At 49.4% G+C, this 24,868-nt stretch overlaps 1 protein-coding gene across 1 annotated transcript; it reads right to left on the bottom strand.

Moving 5' to 3' along the window:
• Nucleotides 1–907: 907 nt before the first annotated feature.
• Nucleotides 908–24,645, bottom strand: Dmbx1 (diencephalon/mesencephalon homeobox 1). The gene is made up of 5 exons (XM_034503594.2): nt 24,239–24,645; nt 10,425–10,590; nt 6,955–7,133; nt 6,397–6,739; nt 908–4,938 (listed from the first exon to the last, which is right to left on the bottom strand). Exons 2-5 carry the CDS (start codon nt 10,576–10,578, stop codon nt 4,490–4,492), a joined length of 1,125 nt encoding a protein of 374 aa, XP_034359485.1. The 5' UTR covers nt 10,579–10,590; nt 24,239–24,645; the 3' UTR covers nt 908–4,489.
• Between the last annotated feature and the right edge of the window lie 223 nt (nt 24,646–24,868).

Raw genomic sequence — 24,868 nt, 5'->3', positions numbered from 1 at the left:
TACTCCCTCACCCTAATCCTCAGCTCCACTTGGGAGAGGAATGAATCTCCTGGGGTCACAATGACCTGAGAAGTAGGGAGGTGAGGACCCACTCCAGAAAAGCCAGTAGATAGCCCATTTGTATACTCTACAAGCCTGCTGGGGTTCTCCTACCAAGAAGGCCTAACAAAGGGAGGTCCCAGCCCTCTAACCCCAACTCCATCCAGCACAACTCCTCCTGGCAATGGGTACTCTTGCAGACACTCTGGAACTCAGAGAAGGAAGATAGGGCCAGTGTGATGAGAGCCAAAGAATGGAGATTTCAGGTTATCTTTTGTTGTTATATTTGAAACAAGATCTCTCAGTAGTCCTGGCTGTCCTGGAGCTCACTATGTAGAGCAAGCTGGCCTCAAACTCACAGAGATCCACCTGCCTCTGCCTCCAGAGTGCTGGGATTAAAAGACATGCACCACCATGCCCGGCTTTCTCATTTTCTTGAAATGAGAGAAACACAGATTTCACAACACAAACTTCTGAACTGCATGCTTTTCTGCGGCTACCGCCTATATCCCCAGTCTCCTGGCCTTCACTCTTTCCTGCTCATTCAGAAGAACACAAATACCATTAGGCCCTTGAGGTCGTGGCACAGGTCCTCATTCGTACGCATGGACTTCCAACAGCATATACCCACGTGACCTTACAGCTGCAGCCCCCCTCCATGTCTTGCATCATACTTGCCCCTGATGATAAAGAACTCACTCCACTCAAAGGCTCCTGCCCCACCAGAGAGCAACTCTGGATTTTTGTTTGTTTGTTTCTTAATAAACTTTATTATTAAAAGGAAGAAGAAGAAGAAGAAGAAGAAGAAGAAGAAGAAGAAGAAGAAGAAGAAGAAGAAGAAGAAGAAGAAGAAAGCTCTTGCAAATAAATAAAAACATCACATACTAAAATCAACAAAGTTGATTTTTTTTTTTTTTTTAGACCAAGCCCCAAGCAGCCTGGGTAGTTGGCCTTCAGAATGCTCCTGCCTGCATCTCTCAAGTGCTGGGGTTACAGGTGTATGCCACCATGCCTAGAGATTCATATGTGCTTCCCTAGTGTTCAGTCTTGATTCTGGCCTGCTTGGCACTCCATAGGTTATCCCTTCCTCTCCACCCTGCAGAACCATCCCCCAGGTTCTCTCACCTGGCCCAGGTTGCCCTCTCACCTTAGGTGAGCCCCCCAAAAGCTCAGCAAAGACAGAGCTGTACCATACTCTCTGCTCCCAAAGACTTCTCCAGTGTGACTCACCAGCTACAGATAAGAGTCATGGAGAGTGTCAAAAAACCAGCAGAGAAGCCAGCTGCCACAGGTGGACCTGCGTTGTGTCCCATCAGCCACAGCAAGACTGAAACACCATCTATTTAGCCCGTGGTAGGCATCTCTGTGAATGAATATGGATCAAGGGCTGTGCTGCCAGGTTCTCTTTTATTAGCCAATTAGGACAAAGAACAGGTCACAAAGTCACAGGAAGTAAGGCCAAAAGACTGTCAGATACACAGGACAGAGCATCATGCTGTGCTACGCAGGGGGCAGGACAAGGGAAAGTGAGAGGTTTGAGTTTTGCTTCTTCAGCTAACGAATAAATAAATACAATACACAGTGGTTTTTGCCAAGGGCTGGTACAACCTCTAAGCACAAATGGTCACAAAATAGCTGGTTTGGAAAGCAGTCTATACAGCCAATCAGCCTCTGCACAGAGATGGGGACCCAGGCCCCTGAACCATGCTCTAGGGAAGTGAGGAAGCAGGGCAAAGGAGACCTCAAACAGGAAGGAGCAGAGAAGTACAGGACTTACTCAAAGGGCTTGTAAGGGTTTAATCCTTGGGCTCTCTACCCTAAGGGACCAGCAGGCCTGGGAGAGATTCCATCAGCAGTGTCAGGCAGGTGGGCCTTTCCAGACTCGTGCCCTCTAATTTCTTCAAAGAACTGTGCCCTCTAATCCTCCCAAGAAGATATGGTCATCTCTCTCTCCTGACCCCTTCTCTTTCAGCTGCTTTCAGTACCTGAGTCTGGTACCTAAATTGCCTTGCGATCCCTGAGGATAAAACTCACATGTGTCTTCCCTTCCTTCTCTGGCCTTGTGGGTTTGGGTTAGCAAATGAAAGACGTAATGACAAGGATCTAAGAGAGTTTTGAAAAGCCTAGGGTAGACCAGGCTTGTGTCATGGCAGAATATGACCTCAAGTGGCCTTGCTCTTTAGAAGGTTGGGGAGGCTTCTGGCAATGGTAAGACCTAGAAGTGTTGGATCCCAAGTCCCAGTGACAATCAGTCAATTACACCCAGGACTAGAAAGACAGTTTCAGCCCTCTGCCTGGTTCCAGGTAAGACACTTCAGAAATATAATTTCTTGAAGCTAACCACAGTAGGGTAACTACAGGCCACTGAATCCTTCCCAACCCAGAACCCTTCATCCCTCTAAGGATTTGCTAACCACTCATCTCCCTGGCCAAGTCTCCCCTCCTCTTATGTTCACAAGGCTTTGGACTCAGCTTCCAGATTCCAGATCTCAGATTAAGACCTCTTCTTAGGAAACCCTTAACTGCCTTTGGTGCTTGCTGGGTGACAGTGAGAATATTAGGCTGCAGTCTAGGCTTTCTGCCTTACCTCTCATAAGGCCAGTCACCTCATGTTCAATGGTCCACGCATGCTAACTTCTACTTTTCCTGTCTCAGGTTATTGCCCTCACCACAGTTTACTGGCCAAAGCGTTCTTCTCCTGCCCCAGTCCAGATCGACATTACTAAGTGGGCACTACTGACTCTGTAGACCGGTCGTGCCAGGCCACCACCGTGTGGGTGCGGGGTTGAGGATTCTGTGGTGAGCCAAAGAGTTGGGGAATCGTAACCATGAATCTATCCAAGTTGTCTTGCCCACTCCTTACCATAGGCATGGAAATGGAGTAGTCCCCAAGGCTTGCACTGGAATCCAAGAAAAATAGGACCAAATCCAGATTATCTAACCTAGAAAGGAGCCATTACATTTACTGAGAAACTGAGGCAGTATCCATAGAGAGCTTCAGGTATGCAGAACTCGCTGTTCTTCAGAAAACAACAGTAATGTTCTAACTTACATTGGGCTTCTCTAAGTATTTGTGCTGCAGTTACTATTGTTAAACTTAATTAAAGCCTCTGCCATACAAGGTTGAGGGCACAGAACACTAGGTGGTTGGAAATGAACAGAATCTTCCAAGTGATCTTATCCAGACAAGACAATCCCAGAAAGGACTGGGTTTGCCCAGCGTCATACCAGCCTGAAAGGAAGTCTGCAGGGCAGGGTTGCCTAGACGTATAAGAACACACCTTCTGTGCCAGTGACTGACTAGAGAGAAGTTCCTACTCCCACAGCTGCCAACAAATCCTGAGACCGTGTGTGCCCATAAGGCTTCACTCACTGGTAAGGAATTCTAGAACCCTGCAATGAGGCCGCTGTGCTGCAGCCACATACCCCTCTGCAATCCGAGGAGCTGGTACTTCCAAGCAAAGAAAGAGAAGAAAAGGTCACTGTGAGCCCTCCTAATATCTAGGAGATGCTGTGGGGCTGGGGCTACCTCCTGCCTGTTGCTCCAGGGTCTCCAAGTAGGACTTGTTGAATCTTGGGGCATGGAATGGAAGAGTTGCCTAGAGAGGGTTCCAGTTAAGGGAGGAGATAGGCAAGCAGAGCAGAAGAGAAACAGGAAGAAACAAAATGACTAAAACCAAAAGCCACAACCCCAAACAAAACACTGTTTGAGAATACAGGACAATAATACAGCCAGCACCAAAGGCCAAGGGAAGGCATAGCAGTTAGATCCAGGTAGGTAGGGGGACAGGGATGGAGACAGAGGCAGTGAAGCTGCAGGGGTGTGGGGGGGGGATCAAGAGAAGGAGGAGGAAGAGAGAGAGCCAGAGAGAGCAAGAGCCAGAGCCACGGTGAGAGAGCAAGCGATTGAGAGGGAGAGAGAAAGAGAGAGGAGAACAACTGTGAGAGAAGCGAGAGAGAGTGAGGAGAGAGAGAGAGCTGTTGGAGTGAAATCTCAGGGGCAAGGGTAGCAGTGGCAATGTGAGGAGAACAGGGAAAGGGAGCCTGGGGCAGGCAGTGCCTGAAAATATAGTTTTATATATGTATATTTATATCTCACATTCCACACATCAACTTACTAGACAGGGAGCAGGAGGGAGGAGGCAATACTGAGGAGGGATCTAGTCAGTTGCTCATCTCCTCCCCATTTGACCTCCATGGGGTCCAAGCAGGGCCATGCAGAGGGTGTGTGGGTTTCACTTGGGGTTGGGACTCTGAAGAAGGGAGACAAGGTGAAAGGACTCCAGGCCCCAGCATCCCTGGGCTCTCAAAGTTAGTTCTTGGAGAACTTGGAGACCCTTCTGGAAATAACCATGGGACTGGAGAACTTGGAGACCCTTCTGGAAATAACCATGGGACCGACCGAGACAGGGGAACACCCAAGACCACGGTTGGGCTGGAAGCCAGACAGTCAATTGGGGAGTGTATCCAGTCCCAGGGAGGCAGCGTGCTGCTTGGCCCGGAGGCGAAGGTTTTCAATGCTCGTGGTTTTACTGTTCAGGGCAGCTGAGGCAGGTGCCAGGCCTGTCGGGGGCGCCGGCAGCAATGGGGACCCCCACACACCCTGGTGGGCAGCAGCAGCTGCTGACAGGGATTGGTAATAGGACTGGCAGTGTAAGGAGCTCAGTGGAGCCATGTTGACCCCTAGGTAGGGCACCGCAGCAGCTGCAGCTGCAGCAGGTGCGGGACCGCCCACTTCAAAAGATGAGTAGTGCACCAGGTTGTTGGTGGCCGCCATGTGCTGGCGGAACTGCTCCTGTAGACGGAAGAGGCTGAGTGGGGACGAGGAGTAGGAGTGGGAAGGACCAAGGAGGCCGCCCCCTGGGGCTGCAGGCGTTAAGGCCAGGCTGCCTGGGGAATCTGCAAGCAGAGGAGACAAAACAAGTGCTCAGAACAAGAGGATTGGCCTCTGAGGAGAGGCTCCTCCTATCCCTTTGATCAGGCAGTGAACATAGTCTGGCTAGTACCATCACCGCCCCATATCATGCAGGGCATCCTTCGAAGTGACCCTCAGGATTTGGTTGGGAGGGACTTAACTGCAGGATTCCTCCTACCTGGGCATCCATGCCTGAGCTCCCTGAGGAACCCCTTCATCTTTTCAAGGACTATCCAGGACTCTCATCTTCTCTCTCCAGCCCTCAGCTCAAAGGCCCTATACCCTCCTTGCCTAGCTTAGGGTCTGTCTGAATGTACAACATGCCAGGACTCTGTTTCTTCTAACCGTGGCCAGAAGAGGGGGCCTCAGCCCAGTAGCTCTGTGGAACAGAGATGGGTATGCCTAGTCCTAAAAAGAACCATCCTAGGGCAGGAGTGGTGGTGCACCTTTAATCCCAGCCTTCCAGACACAGAGGTCCTCTGTGAGTTCAAGGCCAGCTTGGTCTACATAGGAAGTTCTAGGTCAGCTAGAGCTACATAGTGAGACTCTATTTTAGAAAACAAAACAAGCCAGGCAGTGGTGGCACTTGGGAGGCAGAGGCAGGCGGAGTTCAAGACCAGCCTGGTCTACAGAGTGAGTTCCAGGACAGCCAGGGCTACACAGAGAAACCTTGTCTCAAAAAACCAGAAAACCAACCAACCAACCAAACAAACAAACAAACAAAAAACCCAAAATCAAACCAAAGCAAAAACCCAAAACAAACAAACAAAAAAACCATCCTGCTAGGCAGTGGTGGCACGGGCCTCCAATCCCAGCATTTGGAAAATAGAGGCAGATAGATCTCTGTGAGGTCAAAGCCAGCCTGGTTTACAAAGCGAGATCCAGGACAGCCAGGGCTACACAGAGAAACCCTATCCTGGGGGCGGGGGGGGGGGGGAGGAAGCATCCTCTAGACCCTCTCAGCAGATCTCTTTCCACACGAGTGCCTAAGGGACTAGACCTCTGAGATGAAAAAGCATGGGCCAAGTCCTAACAGAATTTTGAATCAGGGTGAAATCTGTTATAATAGGAATCTCAGATACCAGCGTGGTATTTACCCAACATACACTGGTACATCTGTCCTGGCTGTTAAATATTGAAATAGCTGTAATAATTCATAAATGGTAAAAGAGACTTAGTCAGTCCCTCACCTGTTCCCTCCTCAACCTCCCTGCTGCCCAGGAACCATCTATCTAGACCTTTCTATGACTCAGCAACTAAAGGGTGGACATGGGTCACAGTCCGCAATAGGCAGTCATGCCTGACTGGTCATGCTCCTGAACGCCAGGGTTTGACTATCCTGCTTTGACCCAGGTCACATACTCAGACCCAGCCTACTGGATTTGCCTGCTCTCTCTGACCTGTGGTTCCTCTCTGCCTGTACCCCCCCCCCCAAGCCTCACCTGCCTTAGGGCTGCCCCTCTTGCAGCCCAGCACCTTGCTCTCACATCCAGGGCTCTTTTCAGCTTTGGGCTCCTCCGCCCGGGAGTCCTCCTCACGGTCTAGCTGATCTTCTGGGGCAGACTCACTAGCTGACTGCTCGGACAGGCTCAGTTGAAGTTCAGCAGGAGGATCACCACTGGGCAGACTGGGAGGCTGTTCTGCTTCCAGCTGTGAGTCTGAGGCCGGGGCCTCCATCTTGCCTTCTCCGTGGGAACCCTCAGCCTCCTTCTGCTTCTGGAGCTGTTCTTTCTGCAGGCTGCGCTGCTTTTTTCGGAACTTGGCCCTGCGGTTCTTAAACCATACCTGGGGGCCATGGAGAGGAGCAGTCAGGAGAGGAAAAATTGTACCCTGGGTAATAACCCTCCCTCACCCATCCCCATCTATTTTTATAAATAAACATGAGAGAAGGAGACATGTATCTCAGCACTGACCAAGCAAACACTGAGTCCTGGACAACTGGACACAAGATGGATAGCTAGCCCCCATCTGTAGGTACAGTTGAGAGAGTCGGACCCTACCTGCACACGGGCCTCAGGAAGATTGGTACACATGGCCAGCCTCTCACGCATCACCACATCTGGGTAATGAGTCTTCTGGAAGGTCTTTTCCAGGGCCTCAAGCTGCTGGGCGGTGAATGCTGTGCGACTACGACGTTGTTTACGGTGCTGGGAGCCATAGCGGGCCTCCAAGATGATGTCTTGAAATGTACAGCCGTTGGAGGGCAAGCAGAGAAGGCCCATTTAATTATGGGAAATAAGTTTTGAATCTGACTCTGCTCTGACCCACTTTGGACACCCAAATAGCCATCAGAGCTGACCCCCAGCCCTTGGAAATTACCCATCTTCTCTCTACTGGCTGAGATTTAAAAATCTTTCTAACCTGCCAGCAACCTCCACTCAACAGAACTACGGAGAACTAACTCAGCCCCAAGCACGGCTGTCAGGCATAGTGTGGGGGCAAGTCTTCCTGATCTGGCTGGCATTAAGCATGTGAAGATAGGTGATCCCTAAAGTCTCAACATACCAGGGCAAGAATGAAAACACACACCTGCAGCCCTAGCACTCCGGAGATGGAGGCCAAGAGACTCGCAAGTCCAAGACTGGCTTGAGCTATATATGGTGGAATCCTATCTTAAAAAGAAAAAAGTCCCTACATGCTATAATATTCTGAGATGACATGATGTTAATGGTCTAAAAATGATGTCTCAATGATTCTGATACCCTGTGGTCCTTAGATTTGGGGCACTAAGACTTCCTAGCACCAGAAGCTGATGCCTGTCTCAAGGATGACTTAGGGGAAGGCTGACTGGGGTACCTAGTCTCTGTCTCTCGAATTCAATCCTGTCCTCTTCCCTAGTCTATATGTCTCTGATGAAAAGACATAAGATTTCTGGTCTCATTTCCAAAGCAGAAAGCTTAGCCCTGCCAGGGCCCTGAGCATGTGGGAAAGGCTTATCACACCCAGCCTTGACTGTCAGTCTGCCTCTTCAGGGGAAGAGAACAGATCCCCACACTGCAAGGCTGGATTGGAGTAGCAAAGATGGTGAACCATCAATGCTATAGGCTTGCCTTTGTGTTTGGTAACATGAAAACCAGCCAGGATGGCATCTCTCCCAGGCTAGTATGTAGTTTGGGTTTTTTTTTTTTTTTTTTTTTTTTTTTCCCTCTTCTGCCTGACTGGTACCTGGGCTGTAAGTTCCCAACACACAAAAATGGACCCTGTCAACGCTGGAAGGAGCTCAAGTTGTTTTTGCTTCTGAACAATACCACAGAGTCCTCTTGTACTCCAGGGTTGGGAAGTTTTCTACAAAATCCTAAGTAGAAAATGTACAGGAAACCCTAGACTTTGAGATACTTCTCCAATTTAAAAAGGGACCCTTTATAACTTATCCCAATCTTAGCCCAGGTAGACCTGAAGTCACAAGTATTACCCTTGAGTAGGAAAGGGAGTAGGGACCACTTAGTCACACCCAGTCTAGTGGAGAGACAGAGCTCAGCGTCCTACTACCAGCTCCAGGGACGACAAGAAATGGGGGTGGTCAAGGGGAGACCGGGCTTCCTAATACAGTATCTGCCATGGAAGGTAAGCTTTCCTAGAAGGGCTCATTTCCTCTTAAAAGCTGGCTATTTGGAAGTCGGCTAAACACCCTAATTCCTCTGTTCCTATCAGTGTGCATGAGCCTCTGTCCAGAATCCTCTCTGTGATAATGGTCCTTGAGCTAAATGTCACTGTCACAATGGACAAAGGGAATTCATTCCAAACTAGGGAAGTAGCCATAGCTGGGCCAGGGCTGACTACCACCACCGGCTACACTAACATCTACACTGATCTAAGAAAGGGAACCAGGGACTCAGTTGTTCAGAGGCCCGGCAAGGTTTAAAGGAGTAGGGCTGGCTGCCATGTCCTCCCATCAGGCTAGTACCCCAAGGCAGGCATGTTCCTCAGACCCTCTCCCATTCCTATGCCTGGTCTCCTGAGTATCCTTCCCCCTTGTGGAGCTTTAAAAAGGCTCCTGCCTCCTGCCCACCATGCTGCCCTGAGCTGTCCCACCACTGACTCAGGCCATCATGCCCTCTCATGAATTGGTGGAAACTCAGTCTTCCAAAGAGTTCTATGAAGTCCCTTACACCTACCTGGCATGGACACGGGCCCTGTGCAACAGGATAGGCTTGGACTGGGACATCGTGAAGTGCGTGGCATCATTTCTCAGGAAATCTATAGCCCACTACCTATGTCATTAACTCCTGATCATATCCATTGCTATTTTTGGATATAAATTGGACTGAAGGCTCACATGTTAAACACTTTGTCCCCAGCTGGTGGCACTAGTAAAAGGTGATTTGATCATGAAGCTGCTAACCTTATCAAGGGATTGATCCATTGACGAACTCACGGCTGAACGGCTGCTAGGGCATAAGGCTGAGGTGGAGGAAGTGGGCCTCTGTGGCCATGTCATCGACTCATCTTCCCCCTCTCTGCTTTCTGCCTTCCGTGAGGTGAACAGCTTTACTATGCCATGCACTCTGTGACGTGATGCCTCAAAACAATCTCACAGCAAATAACGCCAGGCGATCACTTGCAAAACTATGATTCAAAATAAATCTCTTCTCTTTTTAAATTGTTTCTCCACACATTTTATCACAGTCATAGAAAAGCTGGCATTGAAACCTCCTGAGAGGTGGCCAGGAGAACAACCAGACGTCAGCCTCAGCCTCAGCGCTCTCTTAAGTGCCTGGGACTTGCTTTGGTCATTGAGCACAGAGCATTGCTGTGACTCCTGCCGGCTCTCCTAGAGCTACCACTGCCCTAGAGGAAACCTGGGTCCCGAGAAGAGAGGTGAATGTACGGATAGCTAACTACAAGTCTGACCCCATACTGTCGCGTTCCAATCCCCAAACGCTCCAGTATTTATTCTCTCTGAGCTGAAGTTTCTTTATCTATAAAATCAAATAGAGATCTTCTTCTCAGGGTTTGAATAGAGGTAGATAGAAAAAGGGAAGAGGGAGGGGCATGGAGATCTACACAGTGGCCTGGCGCTTAACCAGCATTCGAACCATGAAAGCCATCATTATTTTGTATCTATGTTCAGTCTTCTCCCAAGGTACCCCAGCCCTCTTCCAGCTACTTCCCAGTGAAAGGTCTCTGAGCTAATCCTGTACCTGCTGCCTTGGTCTATCTATGAGACAGGGCTAGTGAACACCTCTTTTGAAGGTTTGTTATAGGAAACTGAAGGCTGAGGTAGCTCCAGGACCCAGCACAGTGCTGGCAAGCCAGCAGTCTTCTGCAGGTACTCGCACAGATGTTATGTAAATGTCCTGCCAAAGCCAGCGCAGCATAGTCATCTGTTACTAAGTGACCAAGGGCTTTCTAAAGACCTAAAATAAGCGCTCACACACCTCTCCCCCTTTTGCTTTCTGTAACCTTCTCTTTTTTTTTTTTTTTGTCCCCCAGCATCTTGTCTCCATGGCCAGATCCCCAGGGCCCTTACCAGCTAGGCGCTCAGCCAATGTAAGCGCATGTACTGATGGCCTGTAGTCGGGGGCATGCTGGGCCTGCTGGGCTGCCTGCTGATGCAGGTTGTACATGGCGCTGAGTGAGTTCATAGCATGTAGGGAGTAGCCATTCACCCCATAGTGCTGCATGGCGGCATCCGCCTGCAGGTGGAAAGAGGGAAAAGGATTATGAGGTGGCTGTTGAATTCTATTCTGGGAGAGACATCACTGCCCCCTCCCCACCACCCCCCACCCCCCCCCCGTCCTCATGTCCACTTTACCAAGGGCTTCTACACCAGACCAGAAGGTGGCTTTGTCTTGCCCACTTCTTCATTCACCCCTTCATCCAGTGGTTCACTCTGCAAGCCCTGGGCTGCAGAGTCAGATGGCTTGGGCTGGAATCACAGCTTTGGCCTTCAGAGCTTTGTGACTTTGGACAAGTCACCCAACTTCCCTGACCCTCATTCATTTGCTGTATCCAGAAAAGGGCCCTAACAGTAGGACTAAGCACCTGGAGTTACTGAGAACTAAGAGAAGCCTTCCCAATATGGCCTAGGCTACTATGTGCTCAAAAGTGTCAGTCTTAGCGGGGCATGGAGCCCGTTTTGTTAATTACAGCACTCGGGGATGGAGGCAGGAAGATAAGGAGTTCCAGGTTATCCTCAGATACAGGGCAAGTTTGAGGCCAGCCTGGACTACATGAGATCCTGTCCCAAAATAAAACAAACAAGTTAGTCTTTGAGACTGCCCAATTCGTTTTTTGCATTATATAACCCCCCTCATTGAATTCCCCAGGCCCTCACTCACGTGCACATCCATTGACTTACTCACACATGTAACTATTCAACCAACACCATTGCATTTCCCGGGAGCCAAGTCCAGAACTGGATTCCCCACTGAGGCATTTGCTCTGATGAGAGAGTAATTTAAAACCCTACTATGCTTCACAGACATAAAAATATCGCTCTCGCCGCCTTTCACTGCCATCACCGCCTTTATTCTCACAAATCTCCAAAAAGCCAGCAAGCCAAGAACCACAAACCCCATCTGCAGACTTAGAGAAAGAAGAATGCTATGTTAAGGAATGGCCAACCCGAGACCTGCCCTGCTACATGTCACTGAGGGTGCTTTCTTCTGCAGTCAATTACTCCAAGAAAGATGTGTCAAGGAACATATCTCTCCTAGTGAGATGTCTTGTGTGAGCAAGAGGCTGTCCAGGCCCCATCAGCCCCAGGTCACCTCTGGACCCTGCTATCTCATCTGAGTCCCCAGCCTGCATCAGCTTGAAAGTGACTTTGAAGTGACATCACTTTTGGAAAGTGACTCCATGTTTGTAACCACCCAAAGGCACAAAGGTGTATTTATTCCCTGGATGTTGGAGGTGGGAAAGGAAAGCTGAGGTAATGCAGGGTCTTTTCTAGGGGCCCACGCCCAGGTATATCAGCTCCCCATTCTTACAGAAATAGACGTGTGTGTGTGTGTGTGTGTGTGTGTGTGTGTGTTCAACCAAACATCCACAACATGCATACAACCACAGACAAGCCCATACAGACATACATGCAAAGACACTGTTGGCAAAGCCTTCACAGAAACCATCTTACATACACAAAATTCAATTCAATGTCATTATTCCAAATTCCACATACAAACATTTTTATAGGGATATACCCACACAGCAGATACACCTATACACAGGCACTATACCACCCACTGTACATTTATTTAACAACTACTTATTAAACACACACCTACCAAGTATCAACTCCCCTAACTCCATGGACTTCACATTTCAGAGAAGTAAGGATAAAATTAAAATTATATAAATGTTCTAGGTCTGACATCACAGGTCTGTTATCTCAGCTATCTAGAGACTCAGGCTTGAGATCACAAGTTCAAGGTCATGCTTGGCAATTTGGCAAGGCTTTGTCTTAAAATAGGAAATACAAAAAGGGCTGGGCATGTAGCTCATTAATGGGGGGCTTGCTCAACATGAGGGCCCATAACGATGCCCTCAGTCCCCGTGTGTGGTGAGTCTCTCTCTCTCTCTCTCTCTCTCTCTCTCTCTCTCTCTCTCTCTCTCTCTCTCTCTCTCTCTGTGTCTCTCTCTCCTGTGTGTGTGTGTGTGTGTGTGATTTAAAATATATGCACTATGTCAGGTAGGAATAAATGTTCTGAATGAGTCATGGAACGATATTGACAAGAAAGAGAGGGAAGGTTATTTCAGAGATTCATCAATGATCTAATAAGACTAATGCAAGGTAAGCCATGTGAAGCAGGGAACAGCCTTCCATACTGAAGGAGAGGCAGGTGGATTTCTGAGTTTGAGGCCAGCCTGGTCTACAGAGTGAGTTCCAGGACAGCCAGGGCTATACAGAGAAACCCTGTCTCGAAGGGAAAAAAAAAAAAAAAAAAAAAAAGAATATTTCTAAACTATTGCTTCATTTTGTTTGAGACAGGCTAGCCTCAAATTCACTCTGTAACCCAAGCTGCCCTTCACTCTGCTCCTCTTCCCTCCACCTGCTTAGCACAGGTGGACTTGAACCTACAGCCTGGGGCATGCTGGGCAAGCTACCAGCTGGGTTGTATCTCCAGCCTGAACGTATGGAGTTTTAGAGAGAAGCAAAAGGATGATTGCCCTAAGAAAGAGCAGGTTAAGTAAATGAAGAAAAAACTCATAAAGGAAGAAGCATGAGCAGTCAGCTGACGTATGACAAAACCCTTAGCTATAACCACGGGGGGGGGGCAATAATTTATTTTTCGCCAATTAGATTATCAAATAAAGAGAACAATTATCATCCAGGGTTCCTACACAGAGGCGCAGTAAATGGTCCTTCCCCTACCTTGCTGATGAAAAAGCTCTTTATTCTCGGCATCAAAAGCCTTCAGAGAGTGTATCATCTTTCATTTAACAATCCCATTTCTACAAATTTATCCCTCAAGTATGCAGAGATATGTGTACAGAAATATTTATCACATTACTGTTTATGATGACAAACAATTGAAAAGCTTACTGTCCATCGAGAAAGGATTAGCCCAGTAAATGAAGGTATGGTCACGGCCCACAACGAAATACAGTGCATAGCTTAAAACAATGATATGTGTCTATATGTGCTGATGCTGGCAGTATATGGCTGCGTGGAAGAAATAGGTAACAGACAGGGTGCCTGATGTGATCTCATTTCTGTAATGTATGAATAAATATGCATAGGGAAAAGTCTAGAAGGTTATGCCCTGAAATGTTGACAGAGGTTATCTCTAAGAGAGAGCAGATGGGATTACAGGAAATTTCCACATTTATATATTTATAATCTTCTTCTTTTATCATTCATTTGGGTGTGAGTGGGTGGAGGGTTATTCATATGTTCCAATGGATGCAAAGATGGAGCTAGGTTTCAAAGGGTGTTGCAAGCTCCAGTTGAGGCAGGGAAACAAAATTTGAAGAAGAAAAAAAAAATCTTATCCATCATTTCCCAGCCCTGTAACCACAATGTCACTTCCCAACAAACTCAGGGCTTTATTGCTTAAAAGCATACTGTTGTATGCAGTGGCATTTTAATTCACTTAATGGTTGCTGATCTCACAGTTTTTGATGCACAAAAAGTCTTCTCCCTGGGGGGTCCTTCTGTGTAGTCCTGGCTAGTTTGGAACTCCCTATGTAGTCCAAGATGGCCTCAAACTCAGAAATCCACTTGCCTTTGCTTCCCAAGTGCTGAGATTAAAGGTGTATACTCCCACGCCAGCACAAAGCATCTTCATTAAGTGAGCTGAGATGTACATGACTCAGCCCCATGAATCCCTCATCACAGTGGTCCCTGGTCCCCCAAAGTTTCCCATCTGGCTTCCCCTCCCTCCATCTCTGCATCCAGCTTGGTGCTCTGTCTCTTCCCCAGCACCCAGCAGTGTCCCACTACCTCCCTCTCCTTGTCACTTTCTTCCATAAGCATCTCCCCGAAACACAGACTTCTCCTCTTTAACTGATAAACTCTTCCTTCTCCAGTCCTAGCTCAAGGACTCCTCCTCAGGAAGACTCTGCTCTTGCAGCCTATGAGAAGACACCTCTTCCTTCTCCAGGCTCCAGATAAGTATACATGAGGCTCAAAAAGGATGACAATGGTAACTACAACAGCAGCACCCGTGTACACAACACACTTTCTGTACCAAATACTATGCACCTCACATGGCTTTATTGTCCCCTCTGCTGGGGATGTAACCTTAGATTCCGTTCATGCTAAGCAGTGCTCTACCACTAAGCCATACTCCCAGCATACACCGCTTTTCTATCACCTACATCAGAGTATAAAGACATTTCCAGTTCCCCCATTAAACAGCCCCTTTATAGCAGAGACTATACCTCACACATTTCTGGACACCCCAATTCCAACCCCGATTGCCAGGGTCTCACACAAAATCAGGGCTGGGGAGATTAGGATTTGATGAATGAATTAATGACAACTATTTATTAAGTAGCTCTGAAACACAGACATCACCATCAATCCTTCCAATGCCATACAAGGTAGAAACTGCTATTATCCCTATCTTATATATATGGAAATGGGAGATAAGAATGATCGTATAATTTGCTGAGGTCCAAGCTCCCAGAAAGTAATGACATGTTTCCACAGGTAAAGTTTCTCTTGGCAGTGGTCTCTCCCATGCACCCCCAGGCATGCAGAATCGCACCTCAGCATACTCGACTCCTCAATTTCTATCATCTCTGATTGGATCCAAGGCATCAAGAGGACAGTAAAGAAAATGCTTATTCCCCACCAACATATATGCTTATGAGTGTGTGTGTATGTACATGTATTTGCATGCGCCCTTTAAGATGAGGTTTGTGTAAGCCAGGTCTTCCTAACTGAACTCCTGTCTCTCTGCTCTCTTATTATTATAATTTTTTTAAGATTCAGTTAATTTATTTGTGAGTGTTTTACCTGCATGTATATATGTGTACCAGGCTCATATAGTGCCTGTGGAGACCAGAAGAGGGCATTGGGTTCCCTGGAGCAGGAGTTATGGATGGCTGTGAGTCACTATGTCAGGTGCTGGGAACTAAACCTAGGTCCTCTGCACAGCAGTAAATTCCCTTAACCACTTCATCTCTTCAGCCCCCAGTCTCGTCTTCCTTTCCTCACTCTGCTTAGATATGAGGACTCCAGCTTCCTCTCAGGCCCCACAGAGATCCTTCTCTAGGAATGCTAGTTCCCACCCAAGCTGCATATCCATGGTACCACATTGTCACATACTCAGAACTTGTGTCAGTACCTATGCATGTGACACAGAAACAGCACTATTGGGATCCACCACACAAGTGTGTGTGCATCTGTCTGCATTTTATGTATCTGTCTCTTTGTTTGTTTGTTTGTTTGTTTGTTTGTTTTTTGAGACAGGGTTTCTCTGTGTGGCCCTGGCTGTCCTGGAATTCACTCTGTAGACCAGACTGACCTCGAACTCAGAAATCCACCTGCCTCTGCCTCCCAAGTGTTGGGATTAAGGGTGTGCACCACCACTGCCCAGCTATCTGTCTCTTTTTTATATGCCTCTGCAGCTAAGCATATCTATGAACCTCTGTATACAAATTCTGTACACAAATGGTGTGTGTGTGTGTGTGTGTGTGTGTGTGTGTGTGTGTGTGTGTGTAACCAGAGGAATGTACTTTAAATAGCATTCTAGGAAGTAATGTGGGCCTTATCTCCCACTGCTGGGCCAATATATCACAGCTCTTCCAATTTTGAACAGGATATGAGACAGATCAGGAGGGAAAGAAAAAGAAATCTAGGAGGAAGACGGGTCAACATAAAATACATAGATTTTATTTTACCCTCTTTTTTTTTTCTTCTGCAACATGTAATGCAGGGCCTGATGGGCATCTTGGCTTAGCAAATAATAAGTATTAAATCAATGAGAATTTTAGATCAAGATACGATGAGGGAGACAAGGTCACCATAGCTCACTATAAGGCATAGGAAGGAATGATCAGAATCCAAGCCCTCCTACCTGCTCTGTCTCTGTGAATATGGTAGATGAATAGAGGTTTGTGCTATGCGGGCCCTTTCCCAGGAACACGGGCAGCCTGCACCTGCCTGGAGTCTTCAGCCGAGCCGGCATGTGGAATCTGCCCACATCCAGTTGTGAGATCCACCCAGGTGAGTGCTCTGCAGGGCCTGCTGGAGTCTAAACTGGAGCCTGCATGCTCAGCCCCAGGCTGGGCCCTGCATGGGCTCAGCCCACTGCACACTCCAAACAGAATCAATTATATATTTAAAAGGTGCCGCCCTGCAATTCCTGGCGAGCCAGGAGAGCCATCCATCATGGTGCGGCCGCGTTTCACAAGCTGTCGAATTGTGCTTACATTGGTTAAAAGAATCTTTATATTTCATTAAGCAAGCAGATCGGCGGATCTCCCGCCACAGGCGCCATATAGATGGCTTTAATTTTCCAAATCTGCAAATGCATCCGTTATGTCCCCGCGTCGCTGCTGGCTGCGGCCTAATGCCCAGCCAATCGAAGAATCAAGCAGAATTTTATTAGGGGGCATTTTTTATAAATTAACGGCAGCACTCCAAGGAAACCACATTCGAAGCGTCTTTGATTAAAAGGAAAGTGGAGCCTTCCCTCAGTCACACCCTGCTCCGCCACCCCACAGGCCTTCCCTCAGTCACACCCTGCTCGGCCACCCCATGGACTTCCCTCAGTCACACCCTGCTCAGCCACCCCAGGGACTTCCCTCAGTCACACCCTGCTCGGCCACCCCACAGGCTGCTTCCATCACTCGTTGCCTCTCTTCCTCAGCAGCTTTAGTTCTCCCTCAGTTTCTTCTTATTCCCACACATGGTGGAAAACAAGGCGGAACAACTTTGTTTCACAGAAGGAAAACAAGAAGTGTGGAAACCAACACTCTTTAAGGCATCCTGCGGCAGGCAGGCCACCTCAGTACCAGTGATGGTTCTCTTACACTGGGCTTCACTCTGAGCCAACTCCTGTTCTATGCGCTGTGCTCTCACTGAAGAAACTTCGATACAGGCCTGCTCCATAGGTACTACTATCCCTGTTTACACTGCTGAGAAAATGAGACTTGGGGAGATAAGTGTCCACTGCTCAAGATCTCACAGCTAGCAGGTAGTGGAAGGACGGGAGCCTAAGTCTCTGAGGAGTTATCAAGCATTCATTTCTAGCATAAGGCCAAGAGTCAGGTAGGCCCCAGTGAGACTAGCCCTGGGCACCAAAGATGGAGTAACTCCCTGAGTGGAGCCTATTGCCAGGAATCCTTTCCCTGAGAAACACTGCTGCCCTTTTAGCCCTGAACGTTCTAGGAGAGCCTCTCAGAGGATAAGCCTCTGCAGCTATCTTTCCTACTTAGCAGTTTGAATTCCCAAAACACATGGAACAGGGAGGTAGGAAAATACAAAAACATGAATACAGAATATGTGGCTAGAGCCCTTCCTGCACGGGCTCGGGCGCACGCGCATATAACACTAACACACACACACACACACACACACACACACACACACACGGACTCAGACATGCTATGTGATCTTGGTTTGTGTTACCTGTTCTGATAAGACATTGACTACACCAACAGAGAGAGAAAAACCTTTACCATGAAAAGTGTGTGGCCAAGCCAGGCACAGTGACCCATGTCTGTAATGCTAGCACTAGGAAGACTGAAGGGGGGGTTGCCCTGAAGGCGCTTTAACTTAGGCCAAACATCTTATGAGAAAAGGCAAAGAAGAGAGATTCTTCCATGTGTGAGTGCCTACGTTTATGGGCATTGTGGAACAAGTACGTGATATAACTGACCTATCTTTCATCTCCGAGTGGCTTGACTCAAGATTTTCAGTTTTGTGCCCAGCTCCTGCCAGACAATTGGCTTCAGGAACCTCATTAATTTCTTTCCCCTGTTCAACTAGGTAGGGTTTTTTTTTTTTTTTTTTTTTTTTTTTTTTTTTTTTTTTTTTTTTTTTTTTATTCCTGCTACTTTGCAGATGAAGAACTGAGGCTAAGAAAGAATTCACTGACTGCTTAGAAACTGGAGTGTGACCTCAGTAACTACCCCCATTCCCACATCTGTCCTTAGTTCTCAGTTTCGAGGAACCAGCAATGAGCATATGATATGCTGGATGTGGAGCCCCCCCCCCCCAGCCCGAAGACCCTCAGGCACAACATCTGGGTATAGGCTTGGCACGGAGACATTCCAGTTACTCCTCAGATGTTGCTTGCTTTGTAGGAACTCAGTGATCCCCAGACCTGTCTGTCATTGCAAACCTTCCCAGCACCCCAAGTTTTAAATCTAAATTGGGTACTCAAAGGCGGGACCAGCCTCAGGCACCTGACTCGTTCCTGACATGTTTCCCACTGGGACATGGGAGCAATTCATGAGTCAGTGTGGCTGAGACCACAGTAACCAAGGAGACATCCTAAAAGGAGAGAGAAGAGCTAATGGCTAGAAACATGGTATCATTTGCTTCTGTATTGTAAGAGCTTGGAAGTCTGGGGCACAGTCACTTCCCTCAGGCCCTCACCCCCTGTGTCACCACCTCTGCTCCACTAACCCTTCAGTGAACATTTCATCTTATTCCTATTGTCCATCTCTCAGTCATCTCTGGTACCAGTCAAAGCCAGATTTTCTTGAAAGGCATATTCAAATGCATCTCCCTTGCTGCTCCCCCGCTGCTCCTCGATAACCCAGATAACCCACTGTATCATTACCCTACCGCCAGCCAAGGAGGAATTGTTCCCCAAAGCCACTCTGCTACTGCCTCCTCATCAGCATCACTTGGAGAACTCAGGATTCTTCATATTAGGCTTAGTCACACCCCTTCTCCAGGAAGCCTCTTTGACCCTCTAGGTAGAATCAGGTGACCTCTTTAAATGTCTGTCACAACTTTACTTCACCAAATTCTATGGTTTCCCATTTGCCTGTCCTCTACCAAAGATTCACAACAAGTTTTGCCTACCATGCTTGTAGATACCTGTTGATACAAGTTATATAATATTCTCTAAAAGCAGAGAGAGAGTTGGGGGCTTGGGGAGGGGATAGGTCTTAGGACAGCCTGGCCTGTCACCCCCTGGAGGAGCTCAGTAGCACAAACACACTCCATTCAGAATCCACAACATTGTAATTCCCACTTAACTGATTAAAAAAAAAAAAAAAAACAAAACCCAAGATACAGAGAGGTGAAATCACCTGGCTGCCCAAAGTCACAGAGCTAAACAGCTTAAGCAGTGTGGAATCCAAGAAATTTGACTCCAAAATGTGAACTAGATATCCACCAGAGTTCTAAGTCTGGCCAGTCTGAGGTCCCTCTACTGCAAGGTCTGAATTCCCAGCTGGTACTCAGTTCCCAGAATGCAACACATGGAGTATCTGGCATTGATTCCACAAATAAACGTGGAGCCACTGTTTGGCCTACAATGCACTTCAGTTTGATGAGTCCCGGTGTGAAGGTTCAGGTTATGTAGGAGTTATAGCCGCAGGGATGCTCTGGGTGGAGAGGAAACAGCTGAGAGGAGAGAAGAGCTGAGAACAGTGAATGGTTGGCCTGGCCCCTCCTTGTCCCACCCCATCAAGAAAAATCCACTGTCCCCACCAGACAGCCACCATCAAGACACCTTCTGGCCATTGTTATTGAGGTAGCGCGATCCCAGCCATTCTCACTGCAGAACACCCTCCCAAGCGGTCCTGGAGTTGGAACCAAAAAAAGCACACATGTGGGTTTGAGGTCTGGCTTTACCAGGGTCAAGGCAGGAGAGGTGCAGGACTCAACAGCCACGCCCGCACCGGAAAATTGCTCAAAGAAAGTCCAGATCATCCCTCTCAGCCCAGGGATGGAGGCAGGAGAAGGATGGGGATGTGTCTCAGGATGACCTAGCCTGCTGCCCCCTGAGAAGCTCAGTCTCTTAAAGTTCCCTACACACACTGTTATCCATTAACATCCAATTACTCCTCGGTCCGAGCCATTAATTATAAATCAGCCGCTAATTGGGGTAATTAGCCCCCCACAGGCTAATGGGCCGAGACTGAGGGGAGGTCCTTTTGCCTACAGTCCTCGATTTTCTGAGGTCCTTAATGTTCAGGGTGTTAAGAAATCAGATGGCTGAAGTTTTAAAAAAGAAAGAAGAAAAAAACAGCAAAATGCGACAGCGGAAGGGACAAAAAAGGAGGGGGGGAGGAAGGGAGGGAGAAAGGAGGGGACTGATGTTTTTGATGTTTTGCTGTTCTCTTGATTATGGTCAAGCGTCCGCTCTTGAGAGCGGGTTGGCCGCTTGACCTGCAGTCTGTGCGGGTAACTCCAGCTTTAGAGGCAACTGCTTGATTCTCTGCTTCCTGTGTCCTCTCTCAAAGAGGAAAAGAGCGCTGGAGACAAGGGCACAGCAGTGGTGGAGCCAAGGACCGGGTCAGACATCCCGGTGTTCCTGGGCAAAAAAGACTGCTGGGCTCAGCGGGTTTGCTCAGACCCGGAGCACCGCGGGCGTGAGCTGGGCGGCTCTGGCGTCGTGCAGACCGAGGACCCAGAGCAGTCACTGTAGAGTCCCTCTGTGGAGAAGGTTCTGACTATAGAAACCTCCCACCCCCCATGTAGAAGGTATCTCAACACATCTGGTGGGGATTCGCCGCAAGGGCCTGCGGTGCTAGCGCCCAACACCCGATTCCCGCACTGCACAGCAGACTTCTGTTCGGATGGGCCAGTCGGTCGCCAAACCCTGACAGCTGGAGCGATGGCGCTTAGATGGGGGCTAGGAGGCCGAGTGGGCTCCGGTGACCTAATGATACGTGGTTGCGGCGCACGTAGAGGTGGTAAACAGAGGCGAGAGTGACCCCAACTGGAAAAAGCCAAGTGAGCTGATCCCGCATCCAGGGCCGCTCTTCCTTTTGCGTACAGAAACTGGGCTAAAGCTGGAATGAGGGTTCTGCAGGCTGCTATACTGACCACCAGGCAGGACCCTAGCTCAACCAAATGAGGAGTCAGAAAACCAGACTGATAACCAAACCGACGGGGTGGGGTGCAGCGGGAGGGAGCCCAGCACCGTACCCTTTGACAAGAAGGGAAACTGAGACTCGCTCCAAGGTCAGGGATGAGGGGTACTCAAAGCAGGATGGATTTGGAAGCCAGAACACAACCCAGCCCAAAGCTCCCCATCACCCCAGCACCCCTCCCACTTCGCCAGCCTGCCCGCTCGCTCGTAATGGGCTTTGGAGGGCCGCGGCGTCGCCCGCGGCCTTGATTAGATATTTATTGCTGTCATTTACATGGGCACCGCGGGGCGGCCGAGCGGGACATGGGGAAGGGGCTGAAGCAGGGAGGAGGGGTGTTGAATGGGAACTCCGGGAGGCGGAGAGCGCCTCCTCCAGGGCTATGGCTGTGTAGAAGGGTAGAGTGTCTCCGGCAGGCTCCGGAGAGAGACAGAAATAAGAGCGTGGAGGTCAGACAAAAAGTTAGGCTCCGTTGCCCTTGGCCTGTCAAGGTGAAATCGTGAGTCTGGGCTGTCTCTCTGTGCACAGTCGCCCTATGGGTTACCTGCGAGCGTCGGTAAAAGCTCAGCCTGGGAGTGTGTAACTGTGTCTACCAGGGGATTCTGAAAATTTGCGTCCAGAAGATCTTTCTCCTTGTGTGACTTCAGCCAGAAGTCCCACTCGGTGTAGCAGGCAACGGTAGACCAACCCCTTTCTAATACAGGGAAGTGGAGGGAGGCTCTACATTATTTTGGGGGTGGGATTGCTGCAGTAACTGGATCTAGTTCTCCTCTTGCTTTCAAAGCTCGCTAGGAGCCCCAGCAATCCGTCTGGATCTGTAGATCTGTTACTCTGCAACATCCCAGCCCCCAGAACATCCCCAGCCAAAGCCAGGGTCCAGTACCCATTTTGGACCTAGCGTCCCAGCCAGTGGTTTGGTGGAAACCCCCTCCCAGTTCAGTATCTGTGTGTACAGACCACAAGCCTAAACCCTGTTTCCTATTTTAAGCAGAGAAACGCCTCTGAATTTTTGCTATCATATGGAATAATCGTAGCTTGAAAATAACAGAGAGGATTGTAGAGGGGTCCCACAAGCACTCACCCGTAGCCCAGGAAACTGACCCCTGAGCCAACAGAGCCACCCTAAAGCCCAGACCAGCGAGCTCACTTTCCTGTGGCCTTCGCCTGGGGCGGGTATCCAATTCTTCGCACCTTTGCCCTTCAGTTCCACTTTCGACTGCGCAACCAAGTTCCTTCGTCCTTGCAAGAGTCGATGCCCCTGAGGTCTGAAGGGATGAGGTAAGGTGACCATCCCCGTCCTGAGTTGCGGTGCTTTGCTTCTTATCCAAAGACTCAGACATAGAGGAGAGAAATTGGAGCAAATTATCTGGATAATTTGCTCTCACTAGGCAGCAAATTTTCCTTTTTTTTCCCCCCTGACCACCGACACACATACACACATACACACAGCACAGCTGGTTAGCGGAGAAGGGTGAGAGGAACTTATCTTTAGGGGAGAATGCCTTCCCCCTTCTAAAACCTAGATATGCAAGGAAGTGAAGCGCTGATTCCCGGAAAACTGAAAACAGAGCTCACTGCAAACCACTTAAAACAGATAGGCCCATAGAATTTCCTCAGCCAGCGCCCTATAGAGCCAAACTGCCTGCGACGCACAGGATCCCTGGCACAGCACAAAAGAAGAGAAAGACAAGTCTCCCACTCCCACCTTCGCGAAGACAGACCCGGAGCTTCTACAATTTCCGCAGCTAAGCCTGCAACCTCAGTGGCGCGAACAGCCTGTTTGCCCCAAGGCCTATCCAGTAAATAAAGCCCTCCGCTCTCCCCGACGTCCCAAACCCGAGTTGCTCACAGAAAACCAGTACTAGCCCAGAGGACCCCTGGCCTCCAGTCAGCTTTTCTAAAACGAAAAAGTCCTTCTACCGCTCCGGGAAGAACCCGCAGAGGCTACACTGGAGGCCCTGCGGATTCCCAGCTTCGGAATGCTCCCAACCCGGAAAGGGCGAAAGGCCCAGCCTCTGGATACAGTTCTCCCTGAGTCTAGCATTCGTTTCTCCAACAAGTCACTACACCGAGAGCCCTCAGTCCCCTACCAGAATTTGGGTCCCCAGATTGACAGGAATTTGAGAAAGAAGATGTTTTCCCCCAAGTCCTCTAAAGACATCATCTGGGCCTTGGAGGCCCCTGAGCAGGGTCTGGGAACTTATAAAACTTCAGCCAAGATCCAGAACGGTCCATTAGAGGCCCTAGCTTGTCGCCGTCCAAGATGGGTTATGGCCACCGGAATGAGAGGCCCACAGAAGAGAGACCCTGGCAGAGCCCCTCACTTTTTTTTTTATCCTCGCCTCCCAAGCGCCGCCCCAGCCCGCATTCCCTGCTGGAGTTCGCCCGACCCACGCCAAAATAGGCCGTGGGAGGCCAAACGAATTCCAGAGAACTAAGACCGCTGCGGACCAAAAACCCACCTGAAAGATCCTAACCTGAGGTTGTGTCTACGAGGACAGAGGCAGGCTGAGCGCCAAACCACCCCTAGCCAAAGAATTCGTATAAAGTCGCAATCCCAGGAGACAAGAAGCCCTCGGTAGTCACGAAGGATGAGATCTGAGCTAAATCCCAGTATTGTGGGGTACTCGGGAATAGGGAAGCTGAGAGGTGTAGGTGGCCCCGGGCGAACCGGGGGCAAGGAACCTGGGCGGAGGACCGCGCCCCCTCCACAGCCCGGCCTCGGGCTGCGTGACGCCTCGGGGCGCATCTGCTCTGCATTACCCTGACTACCCACCCCCCACCCGCCGCCCCCTTCCAAACTGAAAAGGATTTGTCTCCGCTTAATATCCAAACCTTTTTTGTATTTATTTTTTTTCAGGGGCGAAGTAATATCTTCCAAATGAGGCAAAACCGTGACGGATCCGAAGCGTTCTCTGCGGGTGCCTGCGTCTCGGCGGCCGAGGCTTCCGTCTCCGCCTCAGCGCTTTTCTACACGACTTGCCCTCCTCGGTGCCTCGGAATTTCTAGTTCTTTCCTTCTGTCTCCCTGAGTTGCTAGCTCTCTGGCTTTGTGTTCGGCACTGGGGATCGCTCCCTCTGATTCCCCTGCAGCTCCCTCCTCCCGACTCGGATCTCTTCTCCCCTAAGGCTTAAGTGTCTGTCACCTTCCAAGTCTCTCACCCTCTAAAAACTTTCCGATCCTCCCACCGGGTCCCAGACTACAGGACCGCAAACGCGGAGGAGGTCCCCGGAACTGACGAGCCGCGCCCTCCCAGCCCCGCGGGGCCCGGGCCCCTCCCGGCTGCTCCCCGCTTGCCCCTCCCGGCTGCACCCCGCCAGCCCCGCCCGCTCGCACCTGGTCTCCTTGGCCCGCGCCGCCGCTGTCGCTGCCATCTACGCGCGTCCCGGCTGGAGCTGGAGTTTTAAACCGCGTTTCCCGGGCGCAAGGCTCGGGGCCGCGCGCTCCCTACTGGCCCCCGTGGCT

The sequence above is a fragment of the Arvicanthis niloticus genome, chromosome 5 (assembly GCF_011762505.2).
Source record: "Arvicanthis niloticus isolate mArvNil1 chromosome 5, mArvNil1.pat.X, whole genome shotgun sequence".
Taxonomy (NCBI): domain Eukaryota; kingdom Metazoa; phylum Chordata; class Mammalia; order Rodentia; family Muridae; genus Arvicanthis; species Arvicanthis niloticus.
Note: the sequence above shows the minus strand (reverse complement) of the source record. Positions and strands in the feature narration are given on the sequence as shown.

What these genes read in the sequence shown, in the direction of transcription:
- Dmbx1 (XM_034503594.2), bottom strand. Translation starts at nt 10,578, where the DNA reads ATGCAGCACTATGGGGTGAATGGCTACTCCCTACATGCTATGAACTCA. An exon ending in ATTGGCTGAGCGCCTAGCTG is followed by an intron (nt 7,134 to 10,424) that starts GTAAGGGCCCTG and finishes GTACATTTCAAG; the next exon opens with ACATCATCTTGGAGGCCCGC. An exon ending in TTCCTGAGGCCCGTGTGCAG is followed by an intron (nt 6,740 to 6,954) that starts GTAGGGTCCGAC and finishes CATGGCCCCCAG; the next exon opens with GTATGGTTTAAGAACCGCAG.